The sequence below is a fragment of the Zonotrichia albicollis genome, chromosome 3 (genome assembly GCF_047830755.1).
Source record: "Zonotrichia albicollis isolate bZonAlb1 chromosome 3, bZonAlb1.hap1, whole genome shotgun sequence".
Lineage (NCBI taxonomy): Eukaryota > Metazoa > Chordata > Aves > Passeriformes > Passerellidae > Zonotrichia > Zonotrichia albicollis.
In genome coordinates this window covers 91,071,443-91,093,716 of record NC_133821.1, presented here as the reverse complement: position 1 = coordinate 91,093,716, position 22,274 = coordinate 91,071,443, and the positions used below count along the sequence as shown (strand labels likewise).

The window sequence follows — 22,274 nt, the reverse complement described above, 5'->3', positions numbered from 1 at the left end:
GCTGGGGGGCGAGCGGCGCCGGCACCTTTCCCCCCTCGTCCACCCGCGATTTTGCCCGTTTTACTCTTTCCTCTCTCCTTTCTGCGGGCGCCCCCCCGCCTTCCCACATTCCCTCGTCCTCCCCCCGCGGCATGGCGGGGCGTCCGGCGGCGGCCCCCGCTGCAGGTGCGCCCGGGAGGGGGAAGCGAGGCCGGGCCGCCGCCGCGGGCGCAGCCCCGGTCGCCATGGCAGCCGCCTGAGCGGCGCCGCCGGGCCCGGGCGGCGCGGGCGGGGGGGGCGGTGGCGAGGGGCTGATGTCACGGGGCTGGCGCCGCGCAGTCCGGGCCGGCCCCGGGCGCGGGGCGGGGCGCGGGGGCGCGGGGGGGGAACGGCGCCCCCGGGGCGGCCGCGCTCCCGCCGCCGCTCCGCGCACCCAGCGCCGCCGCGGGCTGGCGCCGGCCGGGGGGACCCGCGGAGCGCAGCCACGGGTCCGCGATCCCGGGGGCGCGGGGGCGAAAGCGGCGCTTTGTGCGCGGCTTCGAGTGGCGGCGGTTCGGGGCTGGGAACCGGCTGTAAAAGTCCCGGCTGAAAACTAAGGGGTGGACGCGCGGCTCCCGAGGCGCTCGGAGCTGCCTGGGACGGTCCTGGAAAAGCCCCCGAGGAGCAGCTCGCACGCAGTGCCCTCCCCGGTGGTTTCGGGCTCCCCCCGCCCCGCAGTGCCCGCCGGGCAGCGGGACCGCCGCGGGTGCGACACCGCCCGTGGGGCCCGTGTCAGAGCGCAGGAGCTCCCGAAGCTAGCGAGCCGCTGCCAAAGCTTTCCGTGGTAAAGCAGCAGAATTGAGGGAATGCAGTGTTAGGGAAAGCCTCCTCAGCCGCTCTCCTGGCTGCTCGCGGGCTCTGTTTTGCGTGCAGAACGCGCACATGACAGTCATTTGATGACAGAGAAAATAGCCAGGTTAGGCTCTCCACACAACTTCCCGGTGTTCCAAAGAGCGTGCTAAGCCCTTGGTGTGGAAAACCGAGAGCAATAATACGGGGTCCTCTGCAGCGCCCGGCCGGCCGGTGCTGCTGCGCTGTCCAAGAACGACAAACAGTGATGGGGGAAGCATGAACATATTTACGTTGGCTATTATTACAACCAAACCACTCAACATTTCTTCCACTGGTGCCTTCATTAGACAGAAACGCAAGTATGTTGCAGGACCAAAACCTGTGGCCGCTGATCAAGTTCCACCACCAATTGGTATCTTACAGATGTAAGGGTTGAAGTCACCCTAAGTCGTGATTTTAAGTGAGTCGTTAATTGGCAGGGTGTTTTTATTATTATTTACTCTCTGTGACTGCACATGAACAGTGTACTTGCCTTCCTATCAGATTGAATGTCGAGATTCACTTTCACCCTTCGCGTTTCAAAACACGTTGAATTGTGTTCCTGTCAGCCTCGGCACCGCCTCCAGTCCACCCCGGAGAACAGCCCCGGGGCAAACACCCTGGTGTGACAGTCACCCAAGTGCCCTGTTAAGAGAATAACCAACCACCAGCTCAGGAATGCCACGTTAATTGGAAAAAACCTGATGTGGCTCTTCGCAGCTTTGTCTCCAAGTGTCCGCAATGTTCCTCTCTCACAGCCCCGACCCCCTTCGTGTAACTATGCAACAACCGCGCAGATAAATCCAGTATTTGTCTTCTTTTAATATTTATGATTGGCAGCACAGTCCTCACTGATTTTATGGATGTATGCGTTTACTACGGTTTTGTTTGCAATGACACTAACGCGCTTTGAGCATCTGTATGGTTCTACTATTAAAAAATTGCTGCGATTTGTGCTGAACTTAATTTCTATTATTTGCGTCTATACGTTCATGCTTTTGTAAGTTGAACTTTCCTTAGGTAGTGTGTGGAATGGAAGGTGGAAGTTGTGTCCGCTTGTTACACGGCCGGTAGCATAAGCAAAATATAGGAAAATACAATGGAACTAAATTTAAAAAAAAAAAAAAATCAATGTCACTTCTCCAGCTCAACAAAACAGAAAAACCCCGAAAACTTTTTCCTCTGGAATGTTTCTGGGAGATGTTTCATTGGCTGCAACCAAAAGCTGCTAAAAGTACAGCGTGTAGTAAGCATTTGCATTTGTCACCAGAAACAATCTATGCATAATTAATGGCAGTACTGTGTCACGAGCACTGATAGGGCGCAGATGAGCAGCCTTTCAAGGGTAATACATGTAAATGCACTTCCAATATGCAGATTTGCTTAATGATCTCCAATTAATAGCATCATCTGAAGTAGCCCTGTTCTCAGGAAGCAGGGCGCTGGGAGTGACGCCTGCCTGGCTGCTGGGGTGCTCAATGTCCCAATGTCCCGTTCTCACTAGGACAGAAAGTTGCAGTGGGGTTTAAGGGCTTATTTTATCTTTAATCTTAGTTTATTTAATCCCTGCTTGCAGCCGCATCGTACAGCGCTGGCTACAAACCCGGCCATTGACTTTCGCTGCAGACCCGGCCGGGACGCTCCAATTCACGGTGACCTGGGGAAGCTCAGCCCTCGCCACCCCTCGCTGCAGCGGGACCTGCGCATCCCCCACTGCGCTCCTGGCGCCGCATACCGGGGCGAGCCCGCGCAGACACTGGGGACACCAGGGTGCGGAGGAGGGCAGGGAGCGGGCACGGGCGGGGAGAGGACAGGAGGGGTGCCAGGGGGCACGGAGGGGTGTCTGAGAGCCCGAGGGGTGCCAGGGGGCACGAAAGGCTCCCTGAGGGCCGGAGGGGTGTCAGGGCACCTGGCGGGGCGTCTGAGGGCAGGAGGGGTGCCTGAGGGCCCGGCGAGAACGCGGCACTGCCACCCCAGACCCCGCGCGGGCCCGCACAGCCCCGCACAGTATTTACTCCCTCAGCTGTGCGCGCGGCCACGCCCCCCCGCCGCCATTGGCTGTCCGGGCGGAAGGCCCCACCAGTGAGGGCGCCCCGCGGTGATGGACGTGCCGGCGGCCGCCAATGGCAGCGAGCGCGGGCCGGGCCCGGCGGCGGCCGCCGTATAAAAGCGGTCGCGCAGCGCTGGCCCTCAGTGCGAGCTCCGGCAGCGCGAGAGCGGCAGCCGAGCGTTCCTCAGGCTCCAGCCCGCACGCCAGAACCGCGCTCTCCTTCCGCCTGCCCTGCCAGCATGAAAGCCTTCAGCCCGGTGCGGTCCGTCAGGAAAACCGGCCTTTCGGAGCACAACCTGGGCATCTCCCGGAGCAAGACCCCCGTGGATGACCCCATGAGCCTGCTGTACAATATGAACGACTGCTACTCCAAGCTGAAGGAGCTGGTGCCCAGCATCCCGCAGAACAAGAAAGTGAGCAAGATGGAAATCTTGCAGCACGTCATCGACTACATCCTGGACCTGCAGATCGCCTTGGACTCGCACCCCAGCATCGTCAGCCTGCACCACCAGAGACCCGGGCAGAACCCTTCCTCCAGAACTCCTCTGACCACGCTCAACACAGACATCAGCATCCTCTCGCTACAGGTAAGCGCGTCCCCCGCTCGCCGCCGAGCCGCATCGGGAGCTGGGGCGGCGCTCCGTGTCCCCAGCGCGGGCGGGCGGCGGTGACAGCGGCCGTGGGCGCTCCCTCTCCCGCCGCAGGAGCCGGGACGATCCGCTCCGGCCTCCCTGTGGGTGCTCGGCCACCTCGCCCTTACCCTGCTCTTGTTCTCTCGCAGGCGTCCGAGTTCCCCTCAGAGCTCATGTCAAGCGACAGCAAAGCACTTTGTGGCTGAATCAAACGGTGAGTGCAGTGCGCCTTTTTCCTAAACTTCGGGTAAAAACTGCCTGCCGGGGGAATGGGGGGCGTGATGGCAAGTGCTAAAAATAGGTCCTAAAAGTTGATTAGGAGATGCCTTTGTAATCAGTAAGAAATGAGACTAATAATTGAGTCTTGAGGTCCTAAGTGTGTGTGTGAGTCGCTAAGATTCACCCAGCAGCACAGGCTCCTCTGATGCTGCTCGCTGCTTAATGCAAATTCTTATCTGTTCTTGGAGCCTTAACTTCCTGGGCCAAAGTGACTGATTAAGTTGGGAATCTTGGCACAATTCCTTGAATTCTGTGATGTGGGATTGTCTGCGTTATCAGTTAAATAAGTGACTGCTTTTAATCAAATAATTGCTCTAAGAGGCAGACTGGCGCCTCTGAGCATTGCGTTTACAGAGATCTAAATAAAGATTCGACTGAGAATCCTCTTTCTAGCCTTTCCCTGGAGTGTATGTTATTTTTATGTTCAATTTGTGCTCTTGAGAGCGAGTGTGTGAGCTTGTATGTGTTGCATCTGGACGCCAGGGTTTGCCCAATCTCTGAGTGTTTGGTTAAATGTTCAAACTGTGGCTTCCTCTCTGGCGCCAGTCTGTCCGGATCTCTGCCCTGTTAGCATTCTCCTAAATATGCCTCTTTTCAATCTCTTGCAGGTGTTCCACTGATGAGATTTTTTTTTTTCCCTTTTGCACAAGAAAATGTCTACAGGATTTTTTTTCTTTTTTGAGGTGCTGAATTTATTTTTCAGCTGTATCTGGAGGGGAAAATCCACGTTCAAGTAAAAGGAACTTTTAAAATGAATAAAGAAGAAAAAATCAAGATTGATCTTTATCCCCACCCCATTTTTCAACTTGGACTGAACCTAGTTATTTATGAAGAGACTCTTAAATACCCTTTCCCTAGTTGGAAGGCTTCCTTTATATACTATTCCCAACGTGGGGAGCGAAACAAAAATCACACAAGGAGTTGCCCATTTTAAAGCAGACTTTGCCTTTTTTTCCAAAGGTGGAGCGTGAGTACCGGAAGGATCCAGTGTTCAGTTTTTTAGGAAAGTCTGTGGTCAGAAATTACCTTTTTGACACAAACCTAGGACTGAATGCTGTGTATATATTTATATATAAATATATATATATGAGTGAAACCTTGTGAACTCTTTAATTAGAGTTTTCTTGTATAGTGGCAGAAATATACATTTCTGCAAAAAGTGTAATGATGTACTTAATCATGCTAAACTTTTTATAAAAGTTTAGTTGTAAACTTAACCCTTTTTATACAAAATAAATCAAGTGTGTTTATTGAACTGATTGCTTGCTTTATTCTTTGGGGACCAACTGTTGGCTTTGATTTGTGTTGTTTCTGTTGGTTTTTTTAATACTTATACATTGTTATGAATTTATCAAGTAAAAATTCAAATATGTAGAGACTATAAAGAATAAAATTACCTGAAGTGAATAATTCTTGTAACTTGGAAAATCTTATTTGAGTGTATATTGCAATCTTCTAAGTCATCTGCCTGTAAACAGTATCAAAGGAACGAGAAAAGGAACTTGATACACAAGGGATGCTATTGACAAAAGTGCTTGGAAATATACAAAAGCAGTTAATCCTGAGGCATTCCCATAGAGTATTGCCTTTTTTCTTCCCTCCCACCCTTCAGAATGATTCAGTTCGGGGTAGTAATGGCCCAGATCTGTTAATTTGTGCTTGGAATAATCACTCAGAATTAAGGGTTGTGGGTGGTTATTAGTGCCCCAACTATTAAATTTCTCTGGAAAGGCTTTGAATGTGAGAGTTGGTGATGCGTTAACATGGGATCTAAAATGATGAAGTGACTGTTGCCTTTCCTCACTGGAATTTTCATGCTTCCATGCAATATTTCAATGAAATGGGCTTTCTAATCAGTTGCAGCAGCTTCTCCATATGACTAAGATACTGAGAATTGACTTAAATCGCTGTTGTGTTACTGATTAAACTTTGGCTGCTCCTACAGGGACTCTCTCCATAAGAATTAAATTAAGTTTGAAATAGGAATCTAAATTCCTGAAAGCCAGAAACGGTTTATTTCTTCTTTTTCTTTTGCCCTCAGAAGCGATGCAATATCCCTTATTATTCCAGGGACACTTACTGTACCCTCTGGAGCCACTGTTCATTAAATATGTGGAGTTGTCATAAGACAGTGGTTGTGGGAACTGTGCCTTATCAGATGACATTCTAATTTAAGCGCAGGCATAAACTTCCCTGAAATGAGAAGTTAAATTGTGGGTCCTACTTGGGAATTAAAGAGAGTCACTTATAAAAAGAAAGAAAGAAACTTCCCTGATACTTGGGGTGCGTTCAGCTCTGGCAGGCGCTGGGCCCGAGGGAGCGTTTGGGGTTTCAGTGCTCTGGGGACTCTTAGTGTGAAAGGCAGGAGCCTCACCTGGGGCCAGGAACACTTTCCCTGGCGAACAGGTGGGTGGGTGGTGCTCTGGGGCAGCAGCCGCTGCCTTTCCTTGCCCTTGACACCAAATCCATTCACGTAGGCTGGGAGAGAGCCAGCTCTGATCTCTTAATACTGACGCGGCCCTGCCCGAGCAGAAGCGCGCCCTCTCAGCGGATCAATGCAGTCAGAAGACAAGAAGGGTTAGCAGAAGCTGGGACGGGCCGGGGGGTGGGGAGAGAAGGACACGGAGCTGATCTGCATCTCCCGTGCCCAGCCCGCAGGGATTAGGGAAAGCTCCGTGCGGCGCACACCGGCTATGCCTCCTGTGGCCGAACCTCGCTACTGTCCCAGCGCCCGGAGCGCAGGGCTTGTTCCAGCTCCGTGCGATCAGCGTTTAACCCTGACAGCCCAGCAGTGAAATACTTCATCACCGCAAATCAGCACGCCTCAGTCCCTGAAATGCTCTTTTTCCTGTGTGTGTTTTACCCAACTCTTAACAGCAGCACATTCGGGGTTGTAATCAGAGTATTGAGATCTTCCAAGCCAGTAACAACCCAACGCAGTCTCCACCAAATTTCACTGTCAAAACTACTTTTTTACCCTGCTGCTCATTTTGGGGTGAAACAACAGTAAGTCACTTTAAACCCTCAGTTCATATTATAAAATTAAAGAGCTGCAATGGTCAGATCACTGTAATTATTTTAAGATCAACCCCTTTAGAAACTACGGCGTTTATACTTTGATATTTTTAAGCTACAGGATGATTAACACACTTGTAGAATGAAACCGATTTTCCTTATCATGCACAGCCAAAATAGAAATTCACAATTTACAAGGCGTGGGGAGCTGAGCAGGAAAACAAACAAACATGTTTTTAAAAATGTAAATTAAGAAAGGAAAACATTTCTCCTCTTTCAGAATTAACTAATTCCTCGACTTGACAATGCAATCCTACAATCAGAACTGGGGGCTTAAACTAGATCCTCGCTTAGAGATTCGCTCATTGTTTCTGTTCTTAAGATTTTGTCATTCAAAGATAAACAACAAGGTCAAAGCTGAGTGCCCAACATTATTAATTCTTAACAGTTATTCTTTAAGTTTCCTTGAAGATGTGGGATTTCTTTATTCCATACCATTGTCATTGTCCCTCCAGAACGCATCAGAAAAATCTGTGACATTTTCACCACTTTCCCTGGCCCATTTACTGTCGCTGCACACAGCTGTTGTCCGTAGTCCTTTTAATTGAGTAGCTCAACACAGCAGATCAAGACGACCTGCAGTCAAGTATGTGATAGCAAAATAGTTTTAGTGACAATCTTATTTAAACTCTGCAATTTGTTTTTGAGCACGCTATGCATGAAAGTTGCAAATACACCTATAGACAACTCCACACGGGGGTGGGGGGATAACAGAGATACAGGAGGATTCTCTCATCCAGAAGAGAGGTTTCCAAGCCTGGCCTTTCTTGCGTATCGCCCTTAATAACACATGGCCCAGCTCCCAGTGTTATCCCGGTCAGAAATCGGCAGGCTCACACCCACGGGCGCTAGGAGTCCCTCCGGCCCGTCTCCAGGTAAGGGAAACGCAGAGAGCAGTGAGTTTGTTTACTCACCCCCGGGCGAACAGCATTGTGTCTATCGCACCGAAACCATTCGGGAGCCACTTGCAGAACCGGTGCCAATATTTTGACAAAGCCGTGCCCGAGGGCGCTGCCTGGGAGCGCGGGCAGGGCGCACCTTGTGCCGGGCGGGCGGTGCGTGGAGGGCCAGTGCCACCCTCCGGGCCGGCCGCGCACGGCACCGCACCGCGCTCCCCGCGGCAGCGCCGGCCCGCCCTGCCCGCTCCGGCCGGCCGGGAGCTGCAGCGAGAGCCAGAGCGCGGCTCCCGGGGCTGCGACCGCATTCCCAACCAGGGACACGGCTGGGAAACACCTGCGGAGAACGCTGCTTTGAAACAACAAATACTCTGCTCGTAACGCTGTGAGAAATGCAGCATTTGATACAACTAATTTGTGTTTGACTCTGGAAAGTAAAACATGTTCTCTAAACAGTCATGTGTGTGTGTGTGTGTGTGTGTTAAGGATTCTTCCACAGAACACTTTGCAGTCTGGATCGATTAATGCAATATAGGAAAAAGATAAAATTATGATTTGCTAATGGGAATTAGCTGTGGGTAAGAATCTCTTCCTGTGTTTACCACTGCCCTCGCTTACTTACAAGGAGTGATTTACACAGCTTTTACTGGAAGCCATAAAAAAGAAGGATAGCAGAATGCAACTGTTGCATGGCAAAAGAAAACACGGGCATTGAATTTTGTAGAGAAAAAGGTTTTCACAAAGGTATTCTGTAAAACTACTATTTTGCAAAAGGATCAGTATTTCTGATTCTATAAATGAAAATGTTGGATCTTTGAAATCAGATTTGTTTTAACTGCATTACCATATTCTAGAACAGCCATTAAGTTATCATAATTCTAAAGTGTAGGAGCCAAATGCAAACAGTATTTCAATAAAACAGGCTGATATTGCAACAGCCACTGATTGTGTGAGCCACTAGCTAAGATAAATTGAAGGAGAAAGCAAAGGACAAAACAAACAAATGCAATTACTTTTGGAGTCACTCATGATAACTGAGAGGAATTTATATTTCAGTTGATTGCTTGTCTTAAAAAAATATTTTAAAAGGGCAGTCACTGCACTGGGCAAGAACTATAAATAGGGGCAAACTGAGAAAAATTAATTGCACAGGAAGCGCTGCAGTGGACTTACTGCTGTTAGCTGCTCTAGAAGACAGCACTTTACTTTCTATTTCACCAGAACACAATGAATGGACAGATAAAATGACATTATGTGAAGCAACAAGGCCTATCCAGATTTCAAACAATTAAACTAACTGCATTACTTGCCAAAAAGAGTATGTTTCTATAATTTCTAGTATCACCACAAATAACACCCTGTCTGTGACTAACAGTTTTATGAATAGATAAGGTATTTCTCCTTAAAACTAACAGCCTGAAACAGCTCTTAAGTTTTACTACTGATGGCAGAACTTCAAAAGCTCACACACAGTTGTTTGTGGGCTATTTTTTTTCCCTTCTCTTTATAGGAACTGGACTGTAAACCTGCTGAATTTCTCCTTCATTTGGAAAAGAACAAATTATTTGGATACTTACCATCTTGCATCTGAGCAGACACAGGACCAGCAGTATTGCCTCACTGAAGCCCACCTCTTGCTAACAGCTGCAGTATCTGAGGCTGATGGATGAGTGCAAGATCAGCTTTGGGTGGTACTTTCTCCATGTAATCTCAGCATCTCACATGCTCCTAGAACAGCTTTCCTCATATTTTTTGGCATGGAGGTTCACTTTGATGCACTGTTTCTCAATACAGAACTTGCATATCCTATTGGATTTACACCTGTCACATTATTTTTCTCTTGTCCTGAGAGGAGACATAGTGCTCTGAAGGGGGAGAGAGAGCCAGGAAGAAAAAAGGAGGACAGAAGTAACATAAGACTAAGTATTTCCTGCTCGTTAGACTGTAAAAGATCTAAGCAGTGTATCTGTCCTTTAAAAAACAATGAGGTTGGAGGTGTGTTTTCAGTCTTGTGGAAGTTTCTTTCACCTGGAGTAGAGAGCCCAGCCTCCATCCCAGATGGACCCTCTCACTCAGGCACCCCACAGAACTGAGCTGGGTTGGCCACACTGGATACCAGCACCCCAGGGAAATTGAGTGTCTTGGAAAACCTCTAAGAGTGTCCTTCAGCCATATTTTCTGTCAGCCTCCTTGCCCATCCACAAGCTCTTTGTGACCTTTTAGAAATCTGTGCAGTATTTGAAGAGAAGGAATGTGATAACAGTCTACTGTAAACCAATGTGGAGAGCAGAGAACAGAGAACTGGTGTTCAACACCAGATGCTGCTGCTGCTGCTGAGATTTCTGCCTTGTTCAGACCAGTAGCTTCACACCCAGCTGTAACACAGTAATGCCTCTAGAAAAGACAGGCTCACACAGCAGCAGAAAGACACACGGACACCTCAGTGGAACTGGGAGGAAATGTTTCTCATAGGCATTGCTGTGCAGGAGGTTAACTACTAGAGATTCTTATTTTCCATTCATTAGGGTAGAAGAGGTTTGCTTCACGAACAAGAGTAAACAAAACAAAACAAAAAACCCACAAAAAATAAACCAAAAAACCCAACCAAACAAAAAACACCCCAAAACCAAAAAATAAAAACAGACCAAGAATATGAACATGTAAATATTTTTTAAAGTTCAGATTCAGTGTCTACATTAGTTAATATACAGGAATAAAGTGATAGGAAGGCAATTTCAGGAAGACTGGTCAAGCTACATAGCTACATTTTACAACTTATTGGAAAAGTATCTTCCCAGTGCTTTTGCATTTCTCCCCGTAAATACATGAGAATACAGTGCCACTGCTAGGGGTTTGCCTCTGAGTTTAAAAGGCTTGTGTAAAATGCATTAAGTAAATCTCCCATTAGTACTTTACAAAAGATGTAACAGTTAGAAGGCTGAGTAAATCACATGCCAGATCTATAAACTCAGTCCAGCTCTTGTTAGAAAGGTGCTTTACAGCACATAGATATTTTCACCCAGCAGATAGGAAGGTGCTACACGTGTGGACATATTTTTTACTAATCTTTACTAATTCCCATTTTGCTCTCATTACCACAACGTTGCACTTACTACTCTTTCAGAAAAAGCTGGAACTGTTGGTTGGACCTCATCCTGTAGGTATCAAGACATCACAATACCTGTAAAACTAAATTCTAAATTCCACTGTAAATCTGATTCCTTTGTCACTCAAATGTTAAAAGTTCCTTGAAGATTTATTTTTTTTAGTGAATTACTTTAATTCATCCACCAATCTAAGTTTAAAAGTTTAATTTAGAAGAAAAAGCTATGCTTTGAGTTAAAAAGGGTAGATGTTTGGACCCTTGTAGTAAACATAAAAACTGTGTTATGTACACACCACATCCAACATGCAACTAGCACTTTATTGATAGCATGAAAACAATTCTCCTAATCTGAATATCTGACACAGAGTGTCACTAATATTTAATGGTATGTCTTTTTTGGCAGTTTTGAATACTTACTTTTATTTTTATTTCTATTTTACAAGGCTTTGAGGTAAGCAGTATTTTCAGAAAAGATAAAAGTAAGGTGGCTGAACAGTACTTGTAAGGGAAAAGGGAGAACTTCTGGAGAGACATCCAAAGGCAGAAACTTCCTGGACTATGGCAGTCCTGGGAAGAAGCAGATTTCTTAGTTATGAGCCTAAAAATAACCAAATTTTTTCAAATAGAAGAAGAAACTCAGAAGCCAGGCATCAGAGTGAGAAAACAAAGCAGGTACTTCAGGATTTATTTGTTTTCCACTGAAAAATATGATGTGACAACACCCTGCCACAAAACAATGGAAATGTGACTACAAGTGGAAGAATGAGACAAGAAGGATACGCAGAACAAAAAGAATAAGTGATATCATGTACACACACACACACACAAGAAAATTCTAAAGAAAATTATTGTGCCAGAAGAAGGGAGGAAAAGTAGGTTTTATGCAAGGAATCACAGGTAATGAAGACATTACACACATACACAAAGAATGAGGTAAAAAAGTAGTGTCCTTGTAAGAAAGAGGCAGAACAGAAAAAAGTGTATTTGCAGCATAGAAAGTGAATGCAATCACAAATTCTACAAGAAAGAAAGCAGACTTTGAGAACAAAAGTATGTAAAACTTACTTGTCTTGTGAACTCAGGAAGGGGGTGGACAGATTTATTCTTTATGCTCTCTGAAGAGTTTTAAGAGAGAGCTAAAAATCCCTCTCCTAATTCCACAGTATTTACAAATATAAAATGCTAGTTCCAGCCAGCCTTGCTCCTCAATCAGAATATAAATTACTTCTTTCTTTTTTTTTTTTTCCATTTTAGATATTATTCACACTGCATAACCTATGGAAAATAAAGGATTTTAGTCCTTGATAACTATACCTCCCATAACAGACTAAATTTAACATTTTCTAGGGAAAAATAAGATAATTATCTGTAAAAGTATTTCTTTAAAACTTCCTTTTGCAGGTTCAATTGCTAAGAAAATTATGAATGAATCACCTTCAGTAACACAATTCCTGCCAAGCATAAAGTAACAATAAAATATTATCATAGGAAGCGTGTAATTCACTAAAAGCAGGGAGAACAAAAAAGTAGGTCAGCTTTGAGAACTTATTTTAGATTCCATGTTGGGGTTTATTAGTTAGTGTTATTTCTCATTAAATCCTGTGTATTTATAACATTTCTAACTTCACATATTATTTCAGGGGGTTACCAATAAATATGTAAATAAGCAATGAGGAGCATTTTAAAAAAATTGTTTACATTAGGAATAGAAAGTGGGGGTTTCACCTTCAGAACTATATGCAGCAAAGGATAAAAAGGGCTATGATTATGTCAAAAAAAATAGACATGGTGAACAGGGTAAATGACTGAGAAAAGGAGGACTGACACTAAAATCAAGAGTTCTGTGATTTAAATTTCTTCATCAATCAGATTTTCCAATGAAAGTCATTCACTAAGAAACAAAAACAGCAGGTCCTTTTGATATACAAGTTTCAGGCTTAAAAAGGAAAAACAGCTCTGTAAATGCAAACTTTGAGGGCATTAATTCATGCAGTACCTCAAAGGTTAGAGACGGAGTGGATGTTGTCCTGGGGTGATCCAGCATTTTTCCAGTCCTGAAAAATGTTACCTCTGTAGTACAAGTGGGAAGCATGACAGCAGTATGTGAGCAAGACCTAAGCAAACTTTCCTTCTCTTAAGTTGGGTACCAACACCAAAGACTCTCCAGTACAGACATCAGTGTATAAAACAGCCATGGAGAATACACATGGCTGTACTGGCACCTCAATCTTTGCAAGCTGACTGCTCCTGATGCTTCAAACAGCTTTTTCAGTCATCCTCATCATCTGCATGAGCTGACCTAAAGGCTTCACACTGAAAGACATATCCAAGAACAAATGCCCAAGGGCTTCGGTGGAGGTATACTTGGAATTATTATGTGACATAATCAATTATGGATATCTTCCTTATCTTTGAGACAGTGTCACATGGGACCTAAAGGTAAATGTAAGGTAGCTGTGTGGCAATTTGATGTAATCATCACAGAAAAAGGTCTCAAAAGAAGCACACTTCCAAAAAGATCTTCAGAGATAGATGCCTCTAAGCAACTGAATGTTTTGGTGAAGAGATATTTATAGACATTCTTCTATTTTCTGGAGAGAAAGAAAAGAGCTTTATAAATGTAATCAGTTTCAAGTTTTAGAAGTATTAGTTTACTATCTCTTAGTCTCTGAACTATTGCTGATATGTACTTTTAATTTTTTTGATCAACTGGTGGCTTCCACAGCTTTCTTAAGCACTTAATTACAAGTCAGGAAAGAAAGTTAATTTCATTAGATTCTTATAGAGTTGGTGAATGATTTAAGGTGTCCATGAAAACACTTATAAGCCACAACAACTTCTTACCTTTCCCTTCAAAGTTCTGGCATTTAAGCAGCTCAAACCAGTAATTTATCAGCTGTTGAAGGTGATGAAACAGGGCTTCACTGATGTGGGGGGAAATACGATCTTGTGGTTAAGACTTTGAACTGGGAGCTATAAGACATAGCTCTTAGCCCAAATTTCCCACAGACTTTGTATGCGACCTCTGCAAGTCATTTCACTCCTGCATGTTTCTAACCATCTGTAAAAATGGAAAATATCATTCTCCCTCTCAGGAATTCTTATGAACTAGCATGTCTCATGCTGGGCTACCTTTGTAATACTACCAATGGGAGCATCTTGGGCACTAAAGTTTGTCATTTATCATGTGAAATTGTAGCTGCCACACTCTCGAACACTTGCCAGTCAGGACTTGGGAGTTACATGGCCCAGAAGCCCTCCCAGAGTAGCATTATGTTTTACAGAGTATCCATATCAACAGGAGAGGTTCCATTGCAATAGGCCACAGAATGGTCCTCATGCTGTTGGAAGCATTAAGGTAGGTTTGAGCCCTGGGCTTGTTTAAATCACTAAGAAAAAAGAGCCAGGGAAAAATCATAAACACTGGGCAGCCACAGATCTCTGGGTGACGTAAAAGCAGTTTCTTTGGCCTGAATGCAAATGAGGTAACAGGATTTTATGTCAAGTACTTAATTTCTTCCAAGAACCATACATTTAATTATCAGTGTTGGTAACATTGTAACATGAATGCAAAACCCAAGGTGACAGTAGGCTGGGCACAAGGTCACTGTGCAAAACACAAGAGTCATACTTGTGACTGCAAGTCTGGCCATCAAGTGCATGAACAAGGAGCTGTTAGTCTGATATGCAAAATATCCTGGTTTGCTCCTCCATTTGATCTGGCAGCCACTGTATCCCATACAACTGGAACAGTATGGGTTATTGCTATCTTTGTGTTGCCTGGCTCTTTCTATTTCAAAGCGGGGCCTTCTGCATTTGAACTTCTATTCATGGACCTGCTCCAAGGGGAAATTTGGCAACTTGTTCTCTTTCCTGGGTATTTACATTGAGGCCTACTTCATCAGTGAATTTCCCAGGAACACATATAGTTTGGCACATGCTGTTTTTCCTTTGGGAGTCCCATCGGTGCTGAACACAGTGACAGCTGATGTTTGAAACAAATTTCTGTGCATTTGGCAATGTAAAACCAAGAAGTGCAAACCAGAGTGGCAGGAGGTCATCTTATGATCCATTCATTTACATTACTCTCAAACACTCCCAGCGAATGAAATTCCACAATTTAGCATCACTGATATTGCTTTAGTAGAAAGCTTTTATTTTCAGAACACTTGGGAGGGGTTTCCACCACAGATCAGAAGCTGATTTCTTTGTGCTTCACTGATGAAGCTTATAATCTTTTTGTACCAATATTTTACATCTGAAGAAATCATGTCCATTCAACCTTCCCCTAAATCCAACTCTTCCATTATTATATATCTGTAAAGTCATGTTTTGTAGATGTTTTTGCCATTCTCCTCCATTGCTGATTAAAGTTGCTCAGGTCTGGACACAGTACACCTTCAGCAGCAGGACATGCCTCTCCTGGATTGAATAATACTGCTATTAATTCACCCATCAAACATCTCCTTTCTTCCCTTCCACTTCCACATTATTATTTATCTTATCTTACTTCTGGTTTAGCAGCCACACTAAAACCCCACTGCTCTCTGCAGTATTTCAGTGGCTTATAATCAATTTTATATTTGTGGATTTGATTTCACTTTTGTAAGTGCAATACTTTATACTTGCCTTTACTGAATGGCATCATGGTAATTTACAGTCTTCTGTGTATCAATAATTCTGTCCTTTGAGATAAGGCAGGTTCAGACAACAGCAAAGTCTGAGATTCCACCAATAATGTTGCTAATTAATTGAGGTACTGAACAAGAATGGACCAAACAGACACCCACGTGCCCGTACTTTGACATAACTGATGATCACTCCAGGTTTACCTTTTCCAGCAGTAAGTTTTCACTCCATTGCATGATTTGCTTAAGCTTCAATTATGCAAGTCTTACTGCAGTCAAACATTTCACATCTGCTGTATCCATCTTCTGCAGGTTGGTTACTCAGACACAGGAGGAAATTGGAGCAATTTGATAAGGGTCATTCCTGAAAACTTAATATTAACTTTCAAACTTGCAGTCTAAACACCTGATGAATAATAAAAGCTTGATAAATAAAGTTCTTCCAGATGTCAAAGTAAAGACAGTTCCCCAGGCCCTCCCTTTTTGTCTTGAATATGATTCCAGATACCTCTCCTATCTTCTAGTAGCTGTATCTCCATGACACAGCTGTCTCTCCATTTCTCCAAGAAAATTGATCATAGTTTATAGATTATTTTGACTGGATCCATAATTTCAACAGAAAGCACACTGAAAGAAAAATAAGTATGCCTAAGTTACTATCTGGACAAAAAAACTCTTGTTGGTATGCTAGAAAGATCCAAGTGTTCAGAATCCCTCACTTTTGATCTCAAAAGTTTTTGGGTTTTTTAAAGAATTATTGATTTCTTCTTGCAGAAATCTCCATAATAATTTACATTTGTAAGATGATTGGAGAGAAGAAAAATATACAAGCCAAACAGTTATGTGGAGTCAATTTATCCTGGATTTTTTTTCTGTTTCTACTTTTCAGAAAAACATTGAAAAGGTCTTAAAACAGCTAAACATGAGTGAATTTTGAAGTTATTTTCTTCAGAATTTCCAAATCCAGATAATTCTAAAATATCTGAATTGAATACATTTCAGTGCTACATAGCATCAGTGTAGAAGATTTTAATGACTATCCTCAGTAATTTTTTCCTGAAATCTCTCTCCTTTAGCCGTGATTTACTTTCTTAGAAGTGTTGTTCATTTGCATATTTATATTGTAATTGCACATGTTCCCAGGCAGTTAAGAATTTTCAACCTTTGCACTACCCACGGCGTGTGTTCACACCACATCCTCACACATTCTTCAGATACAGGTGCTGTGTCATCTCAGCCCTGGCTCTGCTACAGAACTCAGAGTTCTCAGAAAGATTTGCCCTTCGGTGCAACCTATGAATATTTTCTTTCTCCATTTTTAAACGTTTATTTAAACATCTCTCGGTGACCTGGAAAGAGGTGCCACAGTCCTCATTTTAAGACTCAAATCAATCAATTGACTCACAGATCAAGCATAGAAGCTCAGCAGCAGCCCCCAGATTCCTGTGTGATGCCACAACTCTTGCTGAATATCAGCTCAAAGCCTGTTGGCTCTGCTCTCAGCAGAGAGGAGCTTCACAACTATCTGCAGTGGAGACTCTAAAGGGTTGCCAGAGTTCTGACGAATTGCACCACTCTGGGCAAGTTTCACTCTAGACATGTCATAAATCATCATCCTGTTGAGCAGCCTTTACAGAGAGCGTTGCTTTGCTACTAACATGGCGCTGACTTGATCCTGTGAAGACAAAATCACCCCCTCTTATCATCCTGGTCATGAAAGAATGGTTAAGGAATGGGAGGCTACATAAAACTACATTCCCTAGTTAAAATAGAATTGCTTGGAAAGGGGGGAAAGATATAGGACTTCACTTTATCCAAAAAAGTGACAGTGGCAGTGACAGTGACAATCCAAAGCGTGGATTTCATCTGCTCTCCAAACAATGTTGCAATCTGAAGAGACGTGATCAGGAATGGCAATGCTGTAAACTCCTCTGAGGTTCTGTCCTGCAGTCCTAGCCTTGATCATCACCTGGTTTGTTTCTGTTGGTCTTCCACACTGAAAACAATTTAATTCAACCTAGAGAACCTTGGAGAACACTGAATTGAACACGTGTGGCTGGTGCACCAAGGTAATGCTGCCAAGTGAATGTGGAGCAGACAATGGGATGGTTGAGCTTCTTTAGCTCCAACAGAAAGTCCAAAGTCTGGACACTCAGCCAAGAGAGAAGAAACAGAAGGCTTTTCAGTGCATTCTCTCATAGAACCCTTTATGTTTTTCACAAGGATCTCTCCCATAGCATAGGAACATCAGTACCCTAACCCTGACAGACACCCAGTATTCACACTGAAATAGGAAGGGTGAGTGGACTAGAACAGGTAAAGAATTCTTCATCAGATCCGAGATCAGATAGAGATGTTATTTTGAGATTTGTTACTGACAGGCAGATATAAAAAAAAAAAAAAAAGACAAAAAAACACCAACCAAAAAACCCCTAACCTAAACCAAACAAACAAAAACCCAAACAAAACCAAAAACCCAAACAAACAAAACCCCACAAAAAAACCCAGAATGAACTGAAGGTTGTTTTTCAAGAAAGACTAGAAAGGAGCTCTTCACAGTAGGAGGATGACTGTCTAAGTACTCTATCCAACTTTGCACAGCCTGAAAAGATTCCTGAAGAGAAAAAAACTCTGATAGGTTTCTACCTACTCCTGAACACTAGGGGCTATTTAAATATAGGTGTTTATTTATTTATTTTCATCTACTGTTCCTGAAACAAACAAACAAACAAACAAACCCAACAACTTAAACAACAACAAACAAAAAACCAAAACAAACCCACCAAGAATTGAAGAACCATAAAGTAGTTGACAGAACCTGAGCCAACTGACCTTATGTTTTAGAAGCCAATTACTCATCAAGAGAGTCCTGGTCCATCTCAGATGAGCAGTGGCAGGTCTCTGCTAAAAGACAACTAGTCCCAACCAAAGTAATCTGAATTTTTTTATGGAAGTCCAAATAATTTCAAGGATGAGAATAAAACAACTGTCCCCTTCCTATACTGGAAAATTACAGAAGTGAGACTACTTTCCTTAATTTGAATTTTAAGCATTAATACCTTCTCTTGCAAATCTAGGATGAATCACCATTGTATTTTTTGCTTGAGAGTAATGGGTCTATGCAGATAAATTAGTTCTATGGATCTCAGTTTTGCAAAGTAGCACCAGGTGCTTAAAGAAATTACTGTAAAAAGAGACCTGAAATTTGATGTGAAGACAAAAATAAAAAATAAAAATTACTGAACACTGTAGCCATGGACAACAAAATTAAAGACTCTGGTTTATATTAGCATATAAAAAGATCTGATGAAGCTGAGCTAGTCTGTCATCAGATGGAAAAGAGGCAGAAGGTAGCACAGATGGTGAAAACAGAGGAAATTATTCATGGTTCCTCGTCACACCTTGAAAGAAGCTACTGAAAAGATGATGTTGAAAATTAAGACCAGAAGGCATCCTGGAACAACAAAACCTCTAAACTCTCCTTTATATTCCAAAGGTGTAAATATGTCCGGAGGTTAAATAGGCTTATGGTTTGATGATTTGTCTTTTATAGAAAATGAAAAAAAAAAATCACGATTTCTTTTTATCTTCAGAGTAAAAATATCTGAACACCAAAGGTTGACTCTTGAGTCTTTAAACAAATGTAGAACCTTTCAGATTCTTCAGATTACTTGAAAGCAAGTGCTAAAATGTCCTGCACATAACACTATTTGCAGTGCCACTCAGACCTGCATCGTCAAGCATAACTTAGAGAACCAAGAGGAAAATTACCCTTTCCTGAGTGCAACTATAAAGTCCTTCTACAATCTTAACAGACTACTTAGAGTGTAGATGAGCTGACAACTGTTCTTATCCTATGAGCAATCATTGACTGATTATTTACCAGGAACAGATGCAAGGAAACAAAGAAGCAGATTTCCCCCCCCACAAAATAAAGTTCGACGTTTTTTTCCATTGGCAGATATAAATTAGTGCATTTTTTTAGATGTGTCCACAATATCATCCACAATAAAGATATCAGATAAAATGTATTTTAAAACCAGCTTTGTGGACTGTGGATATATCCTGTGAATTTTCCAGGACTTGAAGAAGAGGATGGAGAGAAGTGAGAGAAAAATTGATTGTAGAACTTAAGAGCCTACCTAGACTGTAAAACCTTCCTGGGGTAAAAATCCCCACCAATTAAATCTCCTCATTCAAGCAAAAAACACCACCACCACTGCAGTACAACAGCATTTTCTGCCATTGCTGAAATGGAAAAAATTGCAGAGTACAGCCATTATGCAGTTATCATGCAAAAGCTTGGGAAGGTAAGTCACACTGTCAGCACACAAAGCCCCAGCTACCAGTCAGGTGCTGAGGCAGAACTGAAACAGTTCCAAGTACACAATGTGCTCATGCACCCTACACAGGGTGTGGGGGCAAGACAGGACTGGAGCATGTCCAGCAATAAGGGAAAGCAAATACATACCCAGTCCCAAATGCCTGGATTGCCTAAAGCCAGAATCATTCAAAGACAAGATCTTAGGTTTGGCCAAAAGGAGAGGACCATAAACAGACTGTAAGGTTTACAGTCAGGGAACGTAAGGAGGATGGGGAAAAAAAAACTGGGGAATGAGAAAAAGTCACCTTAATAGGAATATTTAGTTTTGATTTCAGGACTTTCTACTGTTTCAATGAATGTAAAATAAAGGTGGTCTCTCAACAAAAGTCCATTTTGATTGGCAGATGAAAGATCAGGACTCTCCTAAAAAATACATATCATTCTGTATTCTACCACTGCTGAGGTGGGAAAAGATTTTTGGTGTCCAAAATGAACCTAGGAAAGTTTTGCTGCCTCTCAAAAGTACTGTAACAAATGAGGAAGATTTGATGGTACTGCAATATGTAAACATATTCAAGAATATGTATTGCTTTTAGCTAAGCACAAACCATCACATTATTTCAGAAGTAATATTCAAAATCAAAAAGTTAAATCTCTGCTGATTGCTTCCCTGTGGTTTAATTAGTGAGGCAAGGCAGAAAGGCACCACAAAATTTCCATTTTAGTTTAACTGTTCCCCACAGTCAATATTTTATGCCTTTGTTTTTATTTCTAGGTTCCAGGGACATGTACAAACTATTCAAATTTTTCCTTTTGTTTTCTATCATTAGAAATCCTGGACACAAAGAAAAATCTTATAATGGACCAGTAACATTCCTTTCCTCCCCTTCTCTTTCATAAACAATAAACTTACTGTACTCCAGTAATGATATACAGACACTCTGGTTTACTCAAAAAGATAATTCTGCAACCCAGGTTACTTCTGTAAGAAGGAACAAGGATATGCAATTTCAGTTCTCAGACCTGAAACACAAACGAACCTGAACACTGTGCTGTGTAATGGCAGCTCTGAGAATTCACATAACAAGAAGTATGCTCCATTGCTGGAATCTCATCTTTAAAAGAAATATACACCAACTCTCTGTGAGAGAGTGAAATGGTTCATGGCTTAAACACTGTAAAAATCATCAGAGGACATCTGCCCACTCTAGCAAACTGCAAAGAAGCTGTTCATCTGAGACCAGGGCAGCTCACCCCACCCCACCCCACCCCACCCCGATTATGCCTACTGACTGGAGTGTGGAAAGTGACGGGCACTGGAGATAAGATAAAGGGGTGCTATTGTTCAATCATCCCAGATCTGGGAGCAGAATGTATCCACACGTGATGCTGACAGCTCAGACATTCAGGGGCAAGCGGGGATGGGCAAAGCACCCGCCCAGGTGCAGAGGGTGAGCAGAGGGCGAGCACGCCTCTACGGGCTACAGCTGGTGTTGAGCAAGACAAGGAAAGAGGCAAACCCTGAGGCTCGGGAATGTCTTCCTGTCCTTACTAAAGTGAATTCAGCTGTGGTGGCTCCCTTGCCGTGGAAGTACTGGGACATTCGCACTCCGCCTGAAGGTTCATCTCTGCTGATGGGCCATAATGGATTCTACTGGGCTCACACAGACAGCTCTAAGGGTGTCAAAGGCTTCCCAAGTGTCCCGTGAACCACAGCCTTCATCCACAATTATCACCCAGCCTGGAACGCCCCACCCCGGGAGAGGTGTTCCCATTCTCACCTGAACCTGAGCTGATGAAAACTCAACAGATGTAGTGTTTTAGGGGGCGCTGTGTGACTTCTCCCACCACCTGATGGTCTGCAACCACCACTTTGACTAACAGACATTATAATTACAACTACCAACTGGTGTAAGGATACCTTTTGATGGTAAGATTTTTCTATCCTTGTCCCTTCCTTATATATTTTTAAAGCGTATATTGTTATATTAATATAGTCAATAATAACCAAAATGGCTACATACCTGCTTTCCATTGCAACCAAACTGTTCTGCAATAAACCCTACATATATTTAGAAACACCAGCCATCCAGTGTCTTTTACTCTAAGCTGCCCCAAGGCATCCATTAACAAGAATCTGCGTTACCCTTGTAATTCTGGGGGTGGGTTGTAGCACTCTCAATTGTAACCTTTTGCTATATAAAATGTTACACAATCTCTCACCCGTCTTTTCTTTCCTCCAAAAGACTTTTTTCTTCTAAAATATCCCAGGGATTTTTTTTCCTTCCCCTTAGGTGACCCAAAGATAATGATACAGTAAGAGAAGAAAATTGGCCAAAAGAATTTCCTTTAGAAGTTTATTCACTGTCACCATCACAACAATTCGGGGGCAAGAATACCACCTGTTAATGTTTTTAAAGGCCCTAACATTTGGT

The 22,274-nt window shown here is 43.4% G+C and overlaps 1 protein-coding gene and 1 long non-coding RNA gene across 3 annotated transcripts in view; one reads left to right on the top strand and one right to left on the bottom strand.

Annotated features, from left to right (window-relative positions):
• LOC102064414 (uncharacterized) overlaps positions 1-7,997 on the bottom strand; it is a 444,388-nt gene extending 436,391 nt beyond the window's left edge. The window contains exon 1 of one of the 2 annotated variants that reach the window (XR_003380436.2): positions 7,800-7,997. This is a non-coding gene — a long non-coding RNA (uncharacterized LOC102064414). The remainder of the gene's footprint in view (positions 1-7,799) is intronic. The other variant, XR_003380437.2, reaches the window with a different exon arrangement.
• ID2 (inhibitor of DNA binding 2) lies at positions 3,029-5,065 on the top strand. The gene is made up of 3 exons (XM_005487221.4): positions 3,029-3,486; positions 3,681-3,745; positions 4,419-5,065. The coding sequence occupies exons 1-2, from the start codon at positions 3,139-3,141 to the stop codon at positions 3,735-3,737; spliced, it is 405 nt and encodes a 134-aa protein (XP_005487278.1). The 5' UTR covers positions 3,029-3,138; the 3' UTR covers positions 3,738-3,745; positions 4,419-5,065.
• Positions 7,998-22,274: the final 14,277 nt, after the last annotated feature.

Bases quoted from the DNA above. Each gene is read 5' to 3' on its own strand.
- ID2 (XM_005487221.4), top strand. From the start codon at position 3,139: ATGAAAGCCTTCAGCCCGGTGCGGTCCGTCAGGAAAACCGGCCTTTCG. The intron at 3,487-3,680 runs GTAAGCGCGTCC...GTTCTCTCGCAG, and splicing joins TCAGCATCCTCTCGCTACAG to GCGTCCGAGTTCCCCTCAGA.